Source organism: Athene noctua, chromosome 3 (assembly GCF_965140245.1).
Source record: "Athene noctua chromosome 3, bAthNoc1.hap1.1, whole genome shotgun sequence".
Classification (NCBI taxonomy): Eukaryota; Metazoa; Chordata; class Aves; order Strigiformes; family Strigidae; genus Athene; species Athene noctua.
Window position 1 is genome coordinate 75,182,359 of NC_134039.1, and position 18,858 is coordinate 75,201,216.

The following is an 18,858-nucleotide window of genomic DNA, read 5'->3' on the forward strand; positions in this document are numbered from 1 at the left end:
AGGTTCTGCTTTAATAATAATACTGAGAAGTCGACTAGGAATTTTCATCTTTAAAGTGCTTTTCAAGCATTAAATAATTAATCCTTGTAACACTCCCATGAGATAGGTAAGTAAATATTACCATCTCCATTATACAGATGGGGGAATCATAGGTTAGAGAATTTAGCTGGACTGGCCAAAGCCACTGGGAGTGTAATTGCCAAAACAATTCTTAGGACTATGGAAAAGACTCAGTATTTTTGCGTTTAGAAAGTAAGGAAAAGGTATTACTTCCCTGGAAGCTCAAAAACATTGCCAGGAGACTGAAAATGTCATCCCATGTGTGCCTATTCCTTTCAAAATAGTGTTTTCTATATGAAGGGATACCTATGCAAAAGGTCTACATGTCTTATAAAATAGAAATTTGCTTTAAGACAGAAATAACTATACACACCCACATATACATACACTTATACTGTTATTTAACAGGAGGATGTTCTACTTTCCTGCCAGCTGCTCATATTTATTAAATACTAAAGACATGTTTGTAGAGCAAATTTTAATATTCAATTTTGTCCTTGAATAGTTTTTACCCATAGCAATAAAACAGCTACGACCTTTGGGAACCCGTATTCAAATTGCCTGATGGTTTAGACCAATTTTATTAACCAGTATTTTGATTCATTTAGTTAGTCTTTTTTTTTTTATTTTTTTACACACCACAGGTTCCTGAAATTAAGTTGGTATTGCTAGAAATAAGAAGGTGGTATTGAAAATGCAGCGGGAATATGAATGAATGTTTGCAGTTCTACCAAGGTAGTCACAGAGGAAAGGGCACTTTTCCAAAATCACTATTGATTTTTGCACTCACATCAGATGAATGATATATGGGGTACTTCAAGTTTCAAATAACATTCAACCTCAGCTCTAGAGATTTATAAAATGAGCATTAAAAATAGGATGAATAGGATTGTCTGATCAGTACTCTGAACAGGTAGGAGTAGCTGTATTAAATGTATAGGCCAAGATGCTTTAGCCATTTATTAGAGAAACATAAAAGCTTCAGATATACTAACAGAGTTAAAGAACTAGAAAAATACATTTTGCAGCTGACTGGAGATTTCGGAAGGATTTAACTGTATTCAGTCAATAAAAACACAGTATAAGCTCCCAATTTTTCATCTATTTTTGCAAATACAAATGCAGTATTCACTAGTAAGGGCTACCAAGCCCATGGTGTTAGGAACCACAGGCATGTACCACTTGATCTGGAGGTACTTTCTAAACTATGTTCTAGCGCCTGCATCTCTCCTGTGCTGTATCAACTATAAGTTCAAGTAAGCCTGCTGATCATCTTCTATAAGTGATTATTTATACAAAATGGAACAATTCCTGTGGGAGAAATGTGGACACATAGCAGACTGCACTGTGATGTTATGGTAGGGGCCTCTCCTAAGGCATGCTAGAATGGTCAATGTATCTGTTCCACATCAGGAAATTTGACTTACGTCCCTGATCTAATGAATGGTAGCATGGACAGTTTTGGTTGGGAAAAGCTCCATTGCAAAACTGTCTCTTTAGAAAAATCCTTCCTCTCAAAAGTCTTTCATTAAAAACACCTGAAATGGAAATATTGTATAACAGACATATTTTTATTTGACCTGATATTACTTTTTTATCAATCAAGTATTTTAGTTCTGGTATTGACCCAAACTAAATTGCTTTTGCTATTCTGGATATATTTTACTGAGAAAAATATTCCATCCTAACACTTCCTGCCAAATAATCAGAACCATTCACAGCTGAGTGACTGTGCGAAACTAACTTTAGCTGTATTCATAGAGGATTAATGTTTCCACTTATTTCAGGAAAAAAACAGACTTATTTCCTGTGTCCATTATGCTATAGGAGGAAAAATAAAGATAATTAATAGAAAGTTGTGGTTATAAATATGTAACACTTGTGGTGGAACTGGCGTTCACTGAATTTCCTATCTTGACAACTGAGACTTGCAAAATGACCCTAATGTCAGCCTGGATTTCTAACCTCATGATCTCTCTGAACTACTTTTAGTGAACAACAAAGCAGAAACAAGGTAAGAATGACTGCAAGGAATGGTGCAATTCAGATTTCTACATTATACAGGAACTTCTTTGTTCCTAGGAGGTCTCCAATGGTGACATACACACTTGAACCACATGGGTACAATTTTCAGATGGCCTCTAGATGTGTCTAGCTCAACACCAGCAAAGTATGTGTTAAAAAAAATATCTTATTTATAGATAAAAATTGGAAATAAGATGTAACTGGAAACACATGCAAGCCATCAGTTAGATTACATGGATTTGCATGCACAAGACTGGTAACTTAAGCACAGCTTAGTGCCTGAGTGCTGGGGACATGAATTCTGTGGGTGTCACACGTGGAGGAGCTGCTCAAAGCTCAAAGGCTAGGAGAACACCTTTGGGTATAACTCCTTTTCTATTTCTATTCTGTCTACTTCAACAGTGTGAGACTGGTCTTATAATTTTAGCAAATATACTACATTGTACAAAGTCAACAGCAGATACATTGAATGCATCTGAACACTTCTGTGTTTTCTGTGATGACAGCAATCAATAAAAAAAAATAGAAAAAAAAAGGGCTTTGTTTTCCTTTGCTTTCCAGGCATCATTTCTGGGCCATGACTCTGTATTACAAATTTTATGTATCTGAACAATCTGTGCAGTTGGATCTGATTTATGAAGAAAATAGCTTGAAATCAAGTGCAAAATGCTATGTGTAAATTCAGCATAGCCACTGGGTTTAAAAAATTAGTATTGCCTTACAGCATGTTCCAAAAAGTCTTCAATTTTACATCAGTTATTTCTTCAAGAAGCTGCATATAAATATTGTTTGAGATCAGCATCTAACTTCCACCTTCACATTACTAATATTTTTGCAAGCCAAATACCATAAGGAAGGGGAAAATTACAGCTTTAGTTCTCAAAAATTTAAGGTTTTCTCTCTGAAAAGTCATATTCAAAGGATAAATTTTTGTCACGAGAAGAAGTGGGTATATAGCAGGCCTATGGCTGTGTTTCTTGCACGAGAGGCGGTGTAACATGAAAAAACAGTTCTTTAGGATATTTGTTACATAGGATTATTTGTAAAATGCATAACTGCTTTGATATCTAAGAATTAGTTATGAAAGAAAAGTCAAATACTGTAGAATCTATTAAGGGAGCTAACATGTAAGAAAAAGTTGGAAGAGATTCTATTAACAGTTGTGAGAAACAGTGTATTAGAGAAAGATAATATACATGCAGAGTTTACAAACCGTGTCTTTAGGGTGGCCCAATAAGTAGAAATATGGGGACCCATGCTTGTCACTTTTCATGCACATGGAGAGACTGGAAGGTACCATTCCTAAAGGAAGGGGAGGAACAGCCTAGGACCAATCATTAGAATTAACAGAACCAGTGACATACAGATATTTTACTATTGTTAGAGCAGAGAATTCTTAGTAAGTTTAGAAGAACTGACTAAAAAGCTTATATGTAACAGGAAAGAAGTATTTCTGTAAAGCTGAGACAAATAAGCATGCTGTAAGTCTAAATATTAGTGGATGATTGAAACTACTGTGCATATATATTCAGGACATAGATTCACCTGGACCATGGATGTGGAGTACATCTTGAGGTGCTTTCTGAAGGAGTCATAACGAATCAAAAGCAAAGGGTTTAATGTGTTTCAGAACTGTGCCAATTTATTGGTGTGAAAAGTCCTTGTATTGGTATCAACTCTGACATTTTTTTATTTTGTTGGTGGGATAGTGGTGAAACATGAACTGAGAGTTTCTTCAAAAATTACTTCCTGCTAAATGACTTGTAGCTTTTATCTGCTAACCAGCAATGATTTTGTGCATACTGAAACTTTACTTTTTGCATACAGAAGTCTTCCTCCCTTAAATAGCCAAAACTAAATCTATACTCTAGTTCTGTAAAATCACCTGAATGTCATGAACCCATAGTGTGAGTTTTGTACATAATTTAGCATTATTTGAAGCAGCAGAGTTTCCAAAAATGCACAATGCAACCCCAGGACATGTCTTTTAATGAAGTCAGACAAGGTGGGGGGAGAGAGGGAAAGAACCACCATTGTGTAAATCCACAAAGCACCAACCAGTCCCATGACACAGATCCCTTGTTCACCACACCTCAGTGATTCCGGTTCTCGTGGGTCTGTGTGTGTTCGCATGACACAGTGACCTAGCATGCTCAGGGCCAGATCCAGATTTCCAAGACAGGGCAATGGAAAAGTTTGCAAAAATCTGTGTGAAGGGGCTGGAGTCTCTAAAACTTACAACTTTCTGCAGGAGTTCATAAGCAACTTATAACTAAGTGAAAAACCACCAAACTTGATAGAAAGTATGATTTTGAAGTTCTGCTGTGAAAGCAGGAAGTGAAATGAATTAGTTTTCTTCTAGCTGTTTCACAGGTGAAATTCAGTGTTTCTGCTCCCTCTGCAGCTCAACAGAAAAGCATCTGAGGCAGGAGGCTGTGCCTTGCTGGAGGGATGGAGTTCACCTACGTTAACCATGCCTCAGCCTCCTCCACCTTTATGCCCTGTTTGCAATTATTTGGTTAAATTGCCTTCAGATACTTCTAGGAACGTATATATTTTAATGTAGCTTAGAGTAATGAAAGCTCCAGCTGGGAAAGGCTAGGAGCAGTAAGGCAGAAGCAGCAAGCTCCCAGAACTGCTGGGATTGAGAATGAAACATCCCTGGCTTTCCTAGGGACTTTCTTCCATAGATATTTAGAGAAAACAGTGGTTTTTCTCGGAGAAAACTGTAGCTTCCTGGGGCTGATCCATCACTAGAATTAACTTGCCTCTTGCAGAACTCATTGCTGGATCGAGAGGCTGTGATTTGTTAGTTTTACTTATCTTTAATGTTACTATCTTTGGATTTTCTGAACAGTTTTCCCAAGTTTTGCCTTTGGGGATGTCGCTTCATCCCAGTGTTTGGCTGCTCAATGTTCGTGTCCTTCTCGTGGTGTTTATATGGCTATGGCTAAGGCCTGAAATATATGAGCATCTGTAATTAGGCTCCTGCAGCGTGAGCAGACAGATTTTTAGAAGTGCTGCACAGCCAGTAGCTCATACTGAAGTCCATAACCTCTTAGGTAAATTCATACACAGGAAATTAGGCAGCCATTGAAAGAAAAATCTTGGTCTATCATTTTATTCAAGCTGTATTTAGTGCCATTCTGAGAAGTGCTCAGTGATACAGTGATGACCGTGAGTTTTGTGTCCTGTGACATATATGAAACCTTACATTCCCTCCAGCCAGACTCCCCAGGCAATAAGTACATTTTGGGATAAGGATTCCCAGCAGTATTTCTAGTCTTTCTTGCACAGTAATATGATTTCTTACTATTACTTGTTTTTTTGGAGAGCATGGCTGGCAGACTGTTTCCTATGAAAGATGATGCTGAAGTTCTTCAGGTTTGGATGAGCTGTGATAATTCACCTTCAGAGGAAGCACAGTTCCTCTGGCTATCCTTATCCTCAGCAAACATGTTCTCAGATGCTGGGTGATAAAACATCTGTTTTCTAAGCTTCTTTGGTTGCACCCTGCTGTGAAATCAACTATTGTTTGGGGGCATTAATCATATCCATGCTCCTTCCCATATATTTGGATGCTACTGTGCACTCTACAACGGGATTTCTCTCTCTGAAGTGTTCTGGGATCTTTGGAATTTGTCTTCAAGCAAAATCAACAGCTGGAGTTGAGGTAAATGATGCATTTGCAACACACTTTATTTCTTCCCTTAGGTTTGAATACTGCTTCAGCTCAGCGAGAATTTTCTTGAGATGTACTTGTAGGGACATATTTTCAGGCAGCATAAACTGACATAACTCATTCAGGAGATTTACATCCTCCCAGGAGCTTGTTCGTTGTTTCTTCACTGACTGCTTTCTTCCTTTCAATGCACATTCTTTTCTTTCACAAATCACTTTCTTACCATTGATGATTTTTCCTTAACACTACTTTTACTGATGTCAATCACATCATCATTCAAACACTGATTTTTCTTGCACTTAAATAGATACTGACATATTTTGTACTAACAGAAACATGGCTCTGGAATTTAAAAAGCGTTGATTATATTGCACAAGGAAAATCAAAAAGTTGAAGGCTGAGAGACAATAATGTGATGGTTTTTGGCTGGTTGGTTGAGGTCGTTCTAGGTAAACTTCCTTCTTTTTAATGCTGTGAGACTGAATGCCACTGTAGTTGGAAAGGTCTTTAAACACAGCATCAGTACAAGTGACTTGAGAAGTCCCTGTCCACTTCATTTGTCAGAGACTAAGAGAGAATATCCAGGAGAGGACCCTAGTACACTTGTTCTGCTTCTATATTTCTCCCTAGGCTTTTGCTGCACACCACCGTTGCAATCCAGCTACCAGCTCAGCCTTGCATTTTTATACTTATCTAAGTCTTATTCCCACTGATGTCTCTAGAGCAGGATTCTAATAAGAATAGGAAATATTTCTAACATGTACCCACTTTAAAAAAAAAAAAAAAAAAAAAAAAAAAGTCTGATTATTTCAGTAAAAAATTCTTCAATTAGTCTTGTTACATCTCAACCATGCAATTCTGGTGGGAAGAAGAGGGAACTACTAAATACTGACTAGTTTATCTGCTGTCCTCAGGACCACTTTGTCCTTGAGCTTAATGTCACAATCTTCTCTGCATTAATTTTTCCATTATTTGGAAAGGACATACTTTCCGGGGATCTCAGTCATTAATACCCTGACAGACATTCTTTGCAGCACGATGACTTACCCTTGAAACTTGTACTTCTCAAGACATGACCTCCAGTTTCAGTAGTTTCTGTTTGTTAATTTCTGTTTTTAAGTTCCTAGCAGGTTGCTCTTGGTTTTTATGTGTACTTTCTGTTTGTTCTTAGAATATTTCTCATTGCTTTGGAAAATGACCTAGGGAAGATTCTAATATCTTAGTTAATTTCAACAGGCATCTTCTCATTTTGCTTCCATTCTGCCTGCAGACTGGATACAGCATTAACATTTCTCTGCCTGCGTAATGCACATATTAAGATCCGCAGACAAGTGGATTTTGTCCTTTGCTGTGATGCTTTCTGTAGGTTGTATGTACATTACAAAGTAACTCCTGAACACTTTTACTGCTTTTTCAGTGCAGTAGGCCAACACAGCTTTCAAGCACAACTACCTAGCTCTCCCATACGGAGCTGTAAGCTGGGGATGCAGCTAGGAAAATGATCTGATTAAACAGCACTTCTTTGAAGCAACTTTTATTTTGCAGTAATCTGCATTTTCACACAACTGCTGCTAAGCTTTCCAAATGCCTTTCTGAATGGGAAGCATGGCTTTAAGCAGTTCTGTGAAATTGTCTTGCTTCTGTCTGTTAGCACTATAAGCAGTGCCTGTAGTGGTTTATCTGTATTTTCTACTCATGTTCTTCTGGGGAAGGGAAGGCTCCTGCACATTTACACCTGTCAGGAGATTTGTTTTCCATAAACCGTGCTATTGACGCTGAACCTTTTTTACATCTATTTACATTTTATTATGATTCTGGAATAAGGTACAGATTTATAAGATTATAAGAATATAGACATTTATTTTGTATCTCCTATAAACCTTGGTTTAAGTGCCATCCAGAACTGGGATATTAAGAAAGCCAAACTTGGAATGGGTCTGAACTGCAATCAGTTCCTTGCTCACGGCAGCCTTCTGTGACTCCCCTTAGATTAAATTGTTTTCTGAGAAACTGGAGAACTGCTGGTATATGGTTCTGCTATTTGAGAAGGATTTGTACCATTATATCAATCCTGGGCGTTCGTTTGTTCTTTCATTAAAATTGATGCACCACTCCCTACAAAACAGATCTGGAGATGATCTGAATCTCTGTTGAAGGTCTCTCTGAAAGGATTATATGCTGGTTAAAAATTATATTAAATGTCTTAGTCCTGATTTGTTATAATCCCTGAAAGCCAGTCTGAATTTGTTCCTACACACCAAAAGTATAACTCACTAACTTTATTACCAGATGAGTGGGCTGTGGCCTGTCCTCGCTGCTCTTATTCCGAAGCTCTTTAAAGCTGGAAAATATGCAACATAGACTATCCCAAGTATTGCCTCAGCCACAGAACTAGCTCTAGTTTAGAGAAGAAAATGGTGAAATTACCATGTATACTGACAGCCAGGAGAGTGCTGACTTTCATTGGAGCTGACTTTAATGTCTCCAACAGAGGTAATGAATTAATGTTGGTAACAAAGTCTGACCTGAGCCTACAGTTAAGCCTAAGTATTACTTTGAATTTTCATATGCTACTGCAATTTCTGATTCTAATGGGAAATGATGCTGGAATTTCAGAAGTAACATTAGAAAAGTTTCACAGAGTTTTGGACCTCCTAGCATAAAGAAGTCAAGGAATTTTCATCAAAAAAACCCCCTTTTCCTGTGAGATTTCAGGCCCAGCTGTGCATATCATAGAACTTATGTAAATATATGACATTGTCACACCATACTTTAGAGTAAGGCATGATTTCAATTTTTAAAAAGAGCTTTTTGTCTTTGAAATTACCTTTGGATAATTTATTTTTACTTCTTGTCATTTCAGTAGTGAAATAAGGTTTCTATATTGTTTAAATGACTCACACTTTTTGAAATACTGAAAAAAATCCCAGAAGTCCCTCTGAAACAAAACATGAGAAGAATGGATCCTGCTTTCTCACCACAATGAGCAAAGTCTTCTTTTTCATTCAGAGTTGGCTTCTACTTGATCATCCGTGTCTATTGTCAGAGGTAATATAATGGGTGAGGTTGTCAAAGAAAGAAATACATTCTTGTTAATGCTCTGAGTTTAAGCCTGAGCCAGTCAACTGCACGGCAACAAGATCATCTGCTGTGATACGAAATGTACAGAGAAGTACCAATAGAGGAAAAAAAGGACAGTTTATTGACAAATCAGCAACTCCCAGCACACTCAGAGATGTCCCCTAACAGGTTAAAGGTGCTTCCTCCAATGCAGATCTTATAAGCCATTGCCTGTGTCAGGAGGGCAGCAGACAACAGTGACGTACACACATATATTGTCTTGATCCAGGGAAATACTTAAACATGTGAATAAGTCCACTTCTACTCAGGTAAGCATTTAAGTCCATACTTAATGTGCCTCAGGATATTATTATATATAACTATCTGAAATTGCGACTTAACTCAAAAGCAATATAATTAATTTATATAGGTTCATGCACATAGAAAAATGTAAAGATGAAAACCCACCATATTCTGGGACCTGGCCTGTTCCACGTTTCAACAGCAGTCGCACTCTCCTGCCACCAGACTTGATTAGCTCTATTGCTCTGGCATGTGTCATGTCCCTTGTGCTTTCTCCATTGATTTCAATTATTTGATCTCCTACCTGTCAGGCAAGAAGAATATTGAGTCAGACAGAATTGCAGTAAAATGAGCGTTTCAGAAAGAGACATATTCAATGGATCACAGGTTACCTGAATGACAGACAGACACATCAAGGTAAATTTGTTCCTGTCTGTCTGAGGGATATTACTGGCAGATTAAACAATCTCCAAAGTGGATTCTGAATGTGGTATATCAAATGCTGCTCGTCTTCTGCCAAAATCAGTGTAATGCATTTGTAACTTGCCTCACGTCTTCTACACGTAAGAGGTTTTTTTTGAATTGCTTGATATATTGGAATCACTGGAAATGTTATCTGTGCTACACCTTAACTTGCAGTGTTGTGTGGGCCCAAGAAGACCTTTGCTGCATTTAGCTTGCTGTTTTGATAGAGAAAAGAGAGGTTCAAAGCACAAAGATCCATCATTTGAATATCCAAATCTTGGTAGTAAAATTTCACACCAAATAAAGAGTTGTTATGAAGCAAGCTATTAAGCAAAGAAAGGTTAGCGCTATGGCACAGGACACGCAGATTTGCTGGAGTTCTTACAAGAGCATGCTTGAAATATTTATCCACAGAAGGATTTTGCTCAGAGTAAGCACAGCCCCTGGCTGAGCTGTCTACTTACAACAGCTGACTCCAAGGTTCTGATTACAGACTTCTGCCACTCATCTCCTGGCTGGATTTCCAGTCAGAGTTAGCTTCATTATTAGTTTTCTGCCTCTATTTCTAGATGTGTAAAATGGGGCACTGATGGCTGTGTCTTGTAACCACCCCAATCTCTCTCCCAGCTTTGCCTGCCACTGGCATGTTTTTGTTTTGCTCTTCTCTCCATGAGAAGAGCTGCCTTTCGATGCTGGAAGCCTTCTCCATGAATAGTGGAGTGGTTGCTTTCTGCTGTGCCTGCTCAGAACAGCAGAGAGCACGAGTAGGAAGCAACAGCTCTACAGCTTGTTTGGTGCTGCAGCACCACAGCAGCTCACTTATTTTGTGAGAGAGTTAATGGGCAACATGGTGAGGCAAAGTGTGAACCTCATGTTAGCAGCACCACAGCCTTTGGCGTTCGTGTTTTGCATCTGTGTTGCAGAAGCCTCCCGGCCCCATCGGAGGGGTGACCCAGACGAAGTCCAGAAGGAGAGCTGATCTCCTGGCACTGGTAGAGGTGTGGCTCCAGGTGATGGGCAGCCACAAGGGGTGCATAAGGGTCTCATCTGAGTAGGTTCAGCAAATTCGTTTATCAGTGCTAGAGGAGCACATCTGCTCGGCAAGATCACACCTGCCTTGGTCTGCGTCTACAGCTTCCTCACCGTGCATATCCACTGCACTAAAACAGCAATGCTGCATGCATCCTAGAGAGGGTTTTAAGGAGAATATTCAGATTTCAAGATGATGAGCACTTCATTTTCCTCTTACAAGCCTGTCTTTACTGGCCTTGGTCTTCTGTTTTGTATGTTTTCTTTGTTACTACTGTATTTCTGTCAACTAAAAGCATAATCCTTCAGAGGCTTTCTTTCCTTCCTGAGTTTGAAATATAGTCTTTACCAAATCAATGTGCATAATATGAAATGTCAACAAAACACCTAGTATCAAAGAAAACTGGAAGAGATGTCAAGAAGTTATCTAGTCTCTACTTTTGTTCAGAGACAGAAAGAATGGTACTAACAGTGTTTTTCAATAGGAATTCATACTTTGTCACTAGGAGTTGTAGTCTATTTTAAGAACTCTTCCAGGATACTGTACGCCATCTATGCCAGTACTTTGCCTAACTAAAAAGCCATTGATCTGAATAAAACCTCTCAGCCTTGCTACCACACTTAGTAAATGCTGCAGACTGAGCAGTGGGCAGAAAAAGTCAGGATTATTTTGTGCAAAAAAGCCTTATTTTTGCAGTGCAAATTTATTCCCTGGTGGATTTTCTCTGTTAGGAAGAATGCATTCGGTTCCACCATGCAGTACACTTTTTTGGACATTTCTGACGCCCTTCAGGCCACAGTGACACACAGCGCAAGTGCTCTCTGGATTGTGGAGAGCTGTCCCCCAGGCTTGGCCATGCAGGGCTGTTTGTATCACCCTGACTTTTAGAGCCGTTGGAGGGATGTGGTTGCTGCACACACTAAGAGTGCAGCAACTCATTGTTTTCCACACAATGGAAAAATCTGTCTTACTGCTTCTGTAATACAGACAAAAGATGGATTTGTAGCACACCCCCCCCGCCCCACTAGGACACCAGTCAGGCCAAATACAGACAAAATTTAACCAGTTTGGGAAAACCTGTTTCTAAATGTCATGAGACAATTAAACCCTGGTAGAAATCCTATAAAAATAAACTCAAATTTTTCAACGGCTTAAAGACAGCTTTTTTTTTGGTCATGTTGCCTGGATTGACCACGTTTTGCAGAAGGTATTTAAAATGATCTTGTTAGCATGTTTTGAGAGAAGAAGTGCCAGATGAGATCAAATGAAGGAGGTGTTTTTAACACTCCTTGATAAATAGCCTTTAAAAGGAGTACTGATGAAAGCTGTGCAGAGCACGTACAGTCCTTCAAATGAAATCTTCTGCACTCTGGAGCAGAAAGACAGAAAGAGATTTTAATACAGTTTATTATGTAAAAAGGTTAAGTTAATGTCACATTTTTCCCTTGCTGTTTATCTTTCTTCTGTTCTCATTGGTCAATATGCAGGAACTATCTTGTATTAATGTAACCTTTTCTGTATTTCAGTGGATTAAAATATTTTTCTCTCTGTAGGCAGCATGTAGCTGATTTGATAGTTCCTTTTATTATAAAATCTTACGTGCAAATAACCTGAGAAAGCTTAAAAAAGACCAGCATCTTGGTTGTGTGACTGAAGGACGGGAGAGAAACAAGTCTGCAAAAATTACGTACTCTGAAATTTACACCAGAAATTGTGAGACCAGAGGTAAATCGAATAGTTGCAGGAGCAGCAGGTTAATTGTGTTCCATACATCTGTGTGTTGTGGCTGACTGATGTATAACTGAATCATACTGCCTTTGCAGTACAAGCCCAGCTCTGATTAGATAAGAAAAACAACAAGGAAAAGAAATGTTGCCAACACTCTTATCCTGAGAAAAGCTTCAATTAGACTTTACACTCACACCTGGGGAATTCATACAGAAGAGAAAATTTCAACTGAGGACTGGTTCCCCATGTGTCTAATAAGGTACAAATTTTTATCCTTATTTTTTCTGCAGTTAAAAATTTATAATTTATAAAAATATATACTCCCCTCCTCACCGATGTGGATTCTCTTATGTCTGATATGGGAGGAAACCTTTCTCTCTGTCCAGGCATTCAGATGTTCTTGCTCTCTCGTCTTTTCTACTGTGGAATAGATTTTTTGATATCGCGGGGCTATTTCTGTCTTTTTTTTAAATCCAGTGATTGTTTAAGAGGACCTTAGATATACCCACATATTGAAGATGCACCAAGGTGAGGCCAGAGGTAAAGGTAAAGTACAGAAATATGTCCAAAAAGGATCCAGTGCCTGTTATATGGGATCCTCATTGCTCTCTTTTCAGGATCAAAAGATGATTCCTGCAGTTTTATACCACACAGAACATTTCTCTATACTTCTCTTCTGCATCCTTCCAAGTCTGTCCATATTCTCCAAACTGCAGATATTACTAAGGTGGGGGGTAGGCAGAACAGATCAGAATGATAACATTCTTCCCATGTGGGAGAAACACTTATTAATAATGTGCCCAGAATGAGACCTTTGCCTTTTTGTAACACATCGTATTTGTGACTCATGGTTAGCTTGGATTCTGAGATTATCCCCAGCAGTATTGTCTAGGCAGTTATCCATTTTACACTGTACATCTGTTTTCTCTGCCCTAAACCAAGCACAAGGCACCTCAGTGAATTTTATCAGCATGATTGCTTCAGTATGAAATTTTCATTTTGAAATCTAAGTCCGTTCCTCAAAGTCCTTTTAAACCCTCTATGAATAGTGACATCTAGGCATCAGCAAATTTTATTATTTATCACTAGGTCTCTAATTATTAATGCAATTATTGAATCAAGCTGGTTTCATTCTAGACCCCTCAGAACCACACTTTTAATTTCACACTTGTAATTGCTATTCAGGACAAACCATTCAGAGCAGCCTTTGAGATGGATTATTTTCAGTAACCACATTACAGTGATTCCACCTAGACTTCATTTCACCATCCTTTTTTTATAAATTTCATACAAGGGGTTGTGGAAAGGTGAAAATAAGATGCCTCATACATTCTCCTTCCACATTTTCCACAAAGAAATAAAAATGAAAATCAGAAAGAAATAAGAAATGAAAATTAGACCGGTGTGACAAGATTTGCCTTCCACAATTTACATGTTGGTGGATTTTTTCAACTTTTTGGTAATTTGTCACAGATTATTTCTGAGAATGAAAATTAAAGGAACTTTTATCTATTATTTGACTTTAAAAATAGGGAATATGTTTTCCCTTCTCTAGTCTGCTACTAACTGTTTTGCCCTCCATGAATTCATCGACATAACTGCTAATAGTCTAGAAATTACTTTCTCTTAGTCATTGAGCATACATGAACATCAGCACGTTCAGCTGACTTGAATCTAAGTATGCTTTAAGTAGTTTTCTCCTGATTCTGATTTATTCTAATTTCTCTTTGTTGAAGTTGATATAAGTTTATGATCCTTCTGAACATCTCAATGAAGACTGATAAAAGAAAGCACTTAATGTTTCAGCTTTGTCCACATTCTCAGCAAGAAATGGATCCTTTTTCCCCGTTCTTCATATTTCTTTTAATGTATTTATGTTAGCTTTTCTTGTTCCTTTTTATACTTTCCTTGCAGACTGTTTGGATATCATTCTGACACATTTAATCTTCTATCTGCATCTAGTGGGACACCAGCAACAGGTGTTGCAACATCAAGCTTTGAGTGTCTCAATTTTTTATCGGGTATGACCCTGTGGCATTAGCTCTTTCATGGAGAGTTATGCAATTGAATATCCAACCATTATTTTAAAGAGGCATTTCAGCAAACTGCCTTCTGTGGAGATATAAAGCTTTTCAGATGAAACTCCAGAAAATTTTAAGAGATAAACTTCAAGGTAGCGACATTATCGTTTTGCATGGCATTTAGGTCCTCTGTCATTTTACACTTTATGGATTTTTAGTCAAGAAATTAACAGAAAAAACAATTCCCCACATCTGGAGAGTTAGACATCCATAAAATAATACCTCCAGCTCCCATGCCATTCAGGTACAGTTTTTGCATGACAGCCTGAGAGGACACATGCATTCTAATCACCAAGTTTTAAACCCACAAATAGCAGGGAAAATGTTTGACAGCACAGCCCTTGAAATCCTGTATTTTAATCTCACAAAGCCACAGACTGCCTTCAGCACTTTGGAATAAACTTTAATTTGAAGGTTCTGTAACACAGGATCCGTGTGTGGAGCTGCGGTGTATGCACCCCTTTGCAGGGCTGGAAGCTGTTTGGTGGCCGCTCATCAAAACGGACGGATGGGCCCCTTCCCGCTCCCAACAGGCAGGTCCTGCATTGCAGGACACCCCCCGAACTGGCATCAGCTATGATTTGTAATCTTTCTGGCAGTCTTCAGCCAAGTCTACAAAGCCGGAGGGATCGACCTCTGCACCCTCCAGACATTCCCACCAGCTTAAGGTTGAAACTCATTGGCAAGCCAGTCTGGGAAGCTTGCACGGCGGCTGCCTGAGCTGTGTTTATTCTGGAGGAATGAGCTCTTTGCAGCTATGAATCGGGCAATATTACCCACATTGATTTCTCATTGTGTTTCTTTCTTCCTACAGAATGTGGCCCTGGCTGAATTCCTATGCTGTTTGGAATAAATGCCTACCCAAACCCACTGGTTCTCCTCCTGACCTGAAGGCATTTGATAAAGAGAATGCTCCTCTGTTATATTCTTACAATGTGTAAGCACAAAGTAAACACTGCATGCTTCCCCCCTTGATGTTTTTAAATTTGAATATTAATGATTTAAATGTAATTATGGAAGTAGTTTGTGTGTATGGGAAATGTCTCTTAAAAAAATCTGTTTCAATTCAAGTTAATTCAGATGCTCCATCCATGCGTAAGAACAACTGAGCTATAAAATTGGGCAGCGTGTTTTCTGGCAATAATGAGAAGATAATATTCCTAAGGAATGTTTAAGTGACATCACTATTGATAGGTTAATTAGAAAGAAAATTGTAAAGCTTCTCTGAATCATTAGAATAAAGTGCCTCTCGTACATGTGAGTTTATCTGCTGAGTCTTTGTTCTGGCCATATTTTATAGTAATTATTACCTGTCTTGTTAAAAAAAGCCAACCATATATACAAACAGAATTTCAGAAGCAGGGTAAATCAGAAGGAAATACATATAGCTTTAATTTAGTAAAGAGGTTTTTCCTCGCTCAAATGTACTTTTAAACTACTGATGATAGCTTTGTGTGTGTTTGCCTCTGTCATTGTGTAAGGAACAGTCTCTAAGCAGGTGTATAGTTCCTGGTTGCACAAAATGAAATGAATTGTGTATGAACATTTTCATTCTATGTTAAATGAGGAAATCTAATGATAAAAGCAGCCTCAAATGATTTGTGCAGACGGCATTGCTATCTGTCATTTTATTAATGCATTTTATAATTAAATATCAGGAAAGAGACTAATTACACTTAATTCCTTTTATATGGGCATTCTGGTTTTATAACTGAAACATTTTTTGCATATTATTTGTTGCTGTTGTTATTATTAATGAGTCCAAAAGGCTGAGAGACTAAACAGCAACTTCAGAATATCCATTTTGGTGAATCTGTACTGTCTGGAAATCCCAGGTGTAATGTGTAGCCTGAGCAAAGGAATGGGGAATTCTAGTCTTGGACTCCCTCCATTGCATTTTAGGTATGTGAGCTTGGGTGTCCCAGTAGAAGAGACATAGCACTTCTCTTTGGAGGAATTACACTAATGTGTCCCATGTCACTTTTGAAGTAACCACCCATGGAGGTTTAGAGTTACAAACTCTTTTTTTTTCTATGGCCAACCAGCTGTTTAAGCAGCTGTGGCTTCTTACCCCTGGAAATGCCAGGCCCTTTGTTCCCAAAGAGAGCTGCTTTTGTGGGGAGGGCATGTTGCGGTGAAAAGAGGGGCCACAGGACATGGACTGAGCTGGTGCAGAGCAAGAAATGGCTTTCACACCACTCCTCAGCAGGTGCTCCAGATTTTTTTTCTTTTAACTTTTTCACCTTTTCCTGAGAGAGGGAGAAACATTAGAAGTGCTATTACAGAAAGAGAGCTCAGAAAGTGGAAAATGTGCATGACCAAGTGTCTGCAGAGAATGCAAGTGCAGGAGAGAGAAATGGAGTTTGCAGTGGTGAGTGGCTAACAAGACAGCAAAGTGGACTTCTGGTACTACAGTAGACTTGATGCCTTCTGCAGCATTGTTGCAAAATAATCCATGTATATGTGAATTAAATGTGTCAAAGATAAAAGGAAAATTCATTATCCTACTGGAGTTAATTGATATACCATTACTTTTTAAAAATAGAGCTAGGATGACTCAGTGTAGCATTATGTAATATTAATAGCATGTACTCCACCACTACAGTAATGGATGGGAGCCAGTAGATACTGTTAAAAAGGAGGAAGAATTTTTTCTGGTATATTCTTGATGGTCTCATGCAGTTCCCATTAGGCAAAAGTTAAAGCAAATTCAAGATCTGACAAGCTTATTTTATAGATCCTACACAGAAGCCTGGGCATGGAGACTGCTTCATCCAAATTGCATCCAAGCAGCAAAACAGAAAAGAACACAAACTGTGACAAGATAAACATAAAACCAGAAAAAGATTTTAAGGAGGAAAAATGCTAAGATGTAAGAGCTAAGAATATATTTTCAAACATACCAGAGGTGCAGAGACTGTCAGAAAACCAAGATCTCAAAAGACAGTTTGGGTGCAAGATAGCAAAGACCGCAGAAAGTAGTTAGATAAATTCTTTGCATCAATGTTCGCTGAAGAGGAGGGCAGCAAAACTCTGCAGAAGGTCAGCTCGCCCCAAGTAAGTCTGAGCAACTGGCTCCGACAGCAGGGTGAGTGGCAAAGATTTTATAATAAACTGATGAAATGGATACTAAGAAACCACCAGAAGTAGATGGCTTTCATCCTCAACTCTAAAGGAATTTGGATATGAAGCTGCTGAACCAGTAGCTACAGGATGTAATCTAGTGCCTACATCAGTAAATTGCTGAATAGCCAAGGAATGGGAAGTGGCAAGTCTGACACCAGTCTTTAAGGTCTTGGAAAGTAACCAAGTGAGTCTCATGTTCAACTGAGCAGACGGAAAGAAGCAATAAGGATGGTGAGGGTTAGTTGGCACATGGGTAATGATGATATAGTGGGGAAGGGTCAGTGTGGCTATTGTAGAGGGAAGCCATTTCTCACAAATCTATTGCAGGTCACTGGAGCTCTCAATGACTATATAGATAAATGTGATCTGGTTAGTATACTGACATTTTCAGAAAGCTTTTAACAGGAAAACCTTCAGTAAACGCTCTGCTGTGGTATGAGAAAGAACAGGGTCTTCTAGGTAAGAGATTAAATTCTAGGAGAAAAATGCTTTAAATAAGTGGTCACATTTTCACAATCAAAAGACCTTACCATAGTGATTATTCTGTTCAGCATATTTGTAAATGGCATGGTGAAGAAGTTGAAGACTGAGGTGATAAGATTTGCAGGCAACACAATACCATGCAGGATTGACAAATTTAAACTTAAAGTTAAAAGCTGTAAAAAAATAGCACAATACTGTGTGTTAAAGCAGCAGGTGAAATTCAGTGTTGCTAAGTGCTATGTGCTAAGTAAAGTACATGTGGAAAATTACATACACAATCACTTTAAATTAACCATTACCCCTGAAGAGACAGATCTCATAGTCCTTGCAGTTAGGTCACTGAAAATGTCAGCTCAGTCAAAAAGCAAACAGAATATTAACCATTAGGGAAAGAGTAGAGAATAAAGGAGAAGCCATCATCATTTCATTTAGGAGCACCAGTGTCTTGAAAAATGGAGAGTGTTCTGGTGCTTCCACCTCCAATTGAATGTGATAGATTGAGAAATGGTTTGGAGGAGGCCAATGAGGCCTATCAGGGGTAAAGAACAGCTCTCTTATCAGACAAGATGAAGCAGACTGGTAAGCTTCAGTGGGAAAAAGGTGGATATGATATAAGTCAATAGAATAAGAAACGACATAGAGAAAGAAGAAGCAATCATAGGATTATTATGTTGTAGCTACAAACAAAACAAGGAGCTTTTTTCAAACAGTGCAAGCGTTTATCTTTGGAATCCACTTACATAGTATATAGGGAATGTCAGAAGCATGAACAAATTCAAATAAATGGTTAAAAATAATCCTAGATACTAAATATG

The 18,858-nt window shown here is 38.4% G+C and overlaps 1 protein-coding gene across 12 annotated transcripts in view; it reads right to left on the minus strand.

Annotated features, from left to right (window-relative positions):
- Positions 1–18,858, minus strand: part of MAGI2 (membrane associated guanylate kinase, WW and PDZ domain containing 2) — a 789,209-nt gene that overhangs the window by 31,824 nt on the left and 738,527 nt on the right. For 10 of the 12 annotated variants that reach the window (XM_074903407.1, XM_074903401.1, XM_074903395.1 and 7 more), the window contains one exon: positions 9,296–9,434. In XM_074903407.1, coding sequence (XP_074759508.1) covers positions 9,296–9,434 — 139 coding nt within the window. Of the gene's footprint in view, positions 1–3,298; positions 3,410–9,295; positions 9,435–18,858 lie in introns of all 12 variants that reach the window. The other 2 variants (XM_074903405.1, XM_074903406.1) reach the window with 2 other exon arrangements.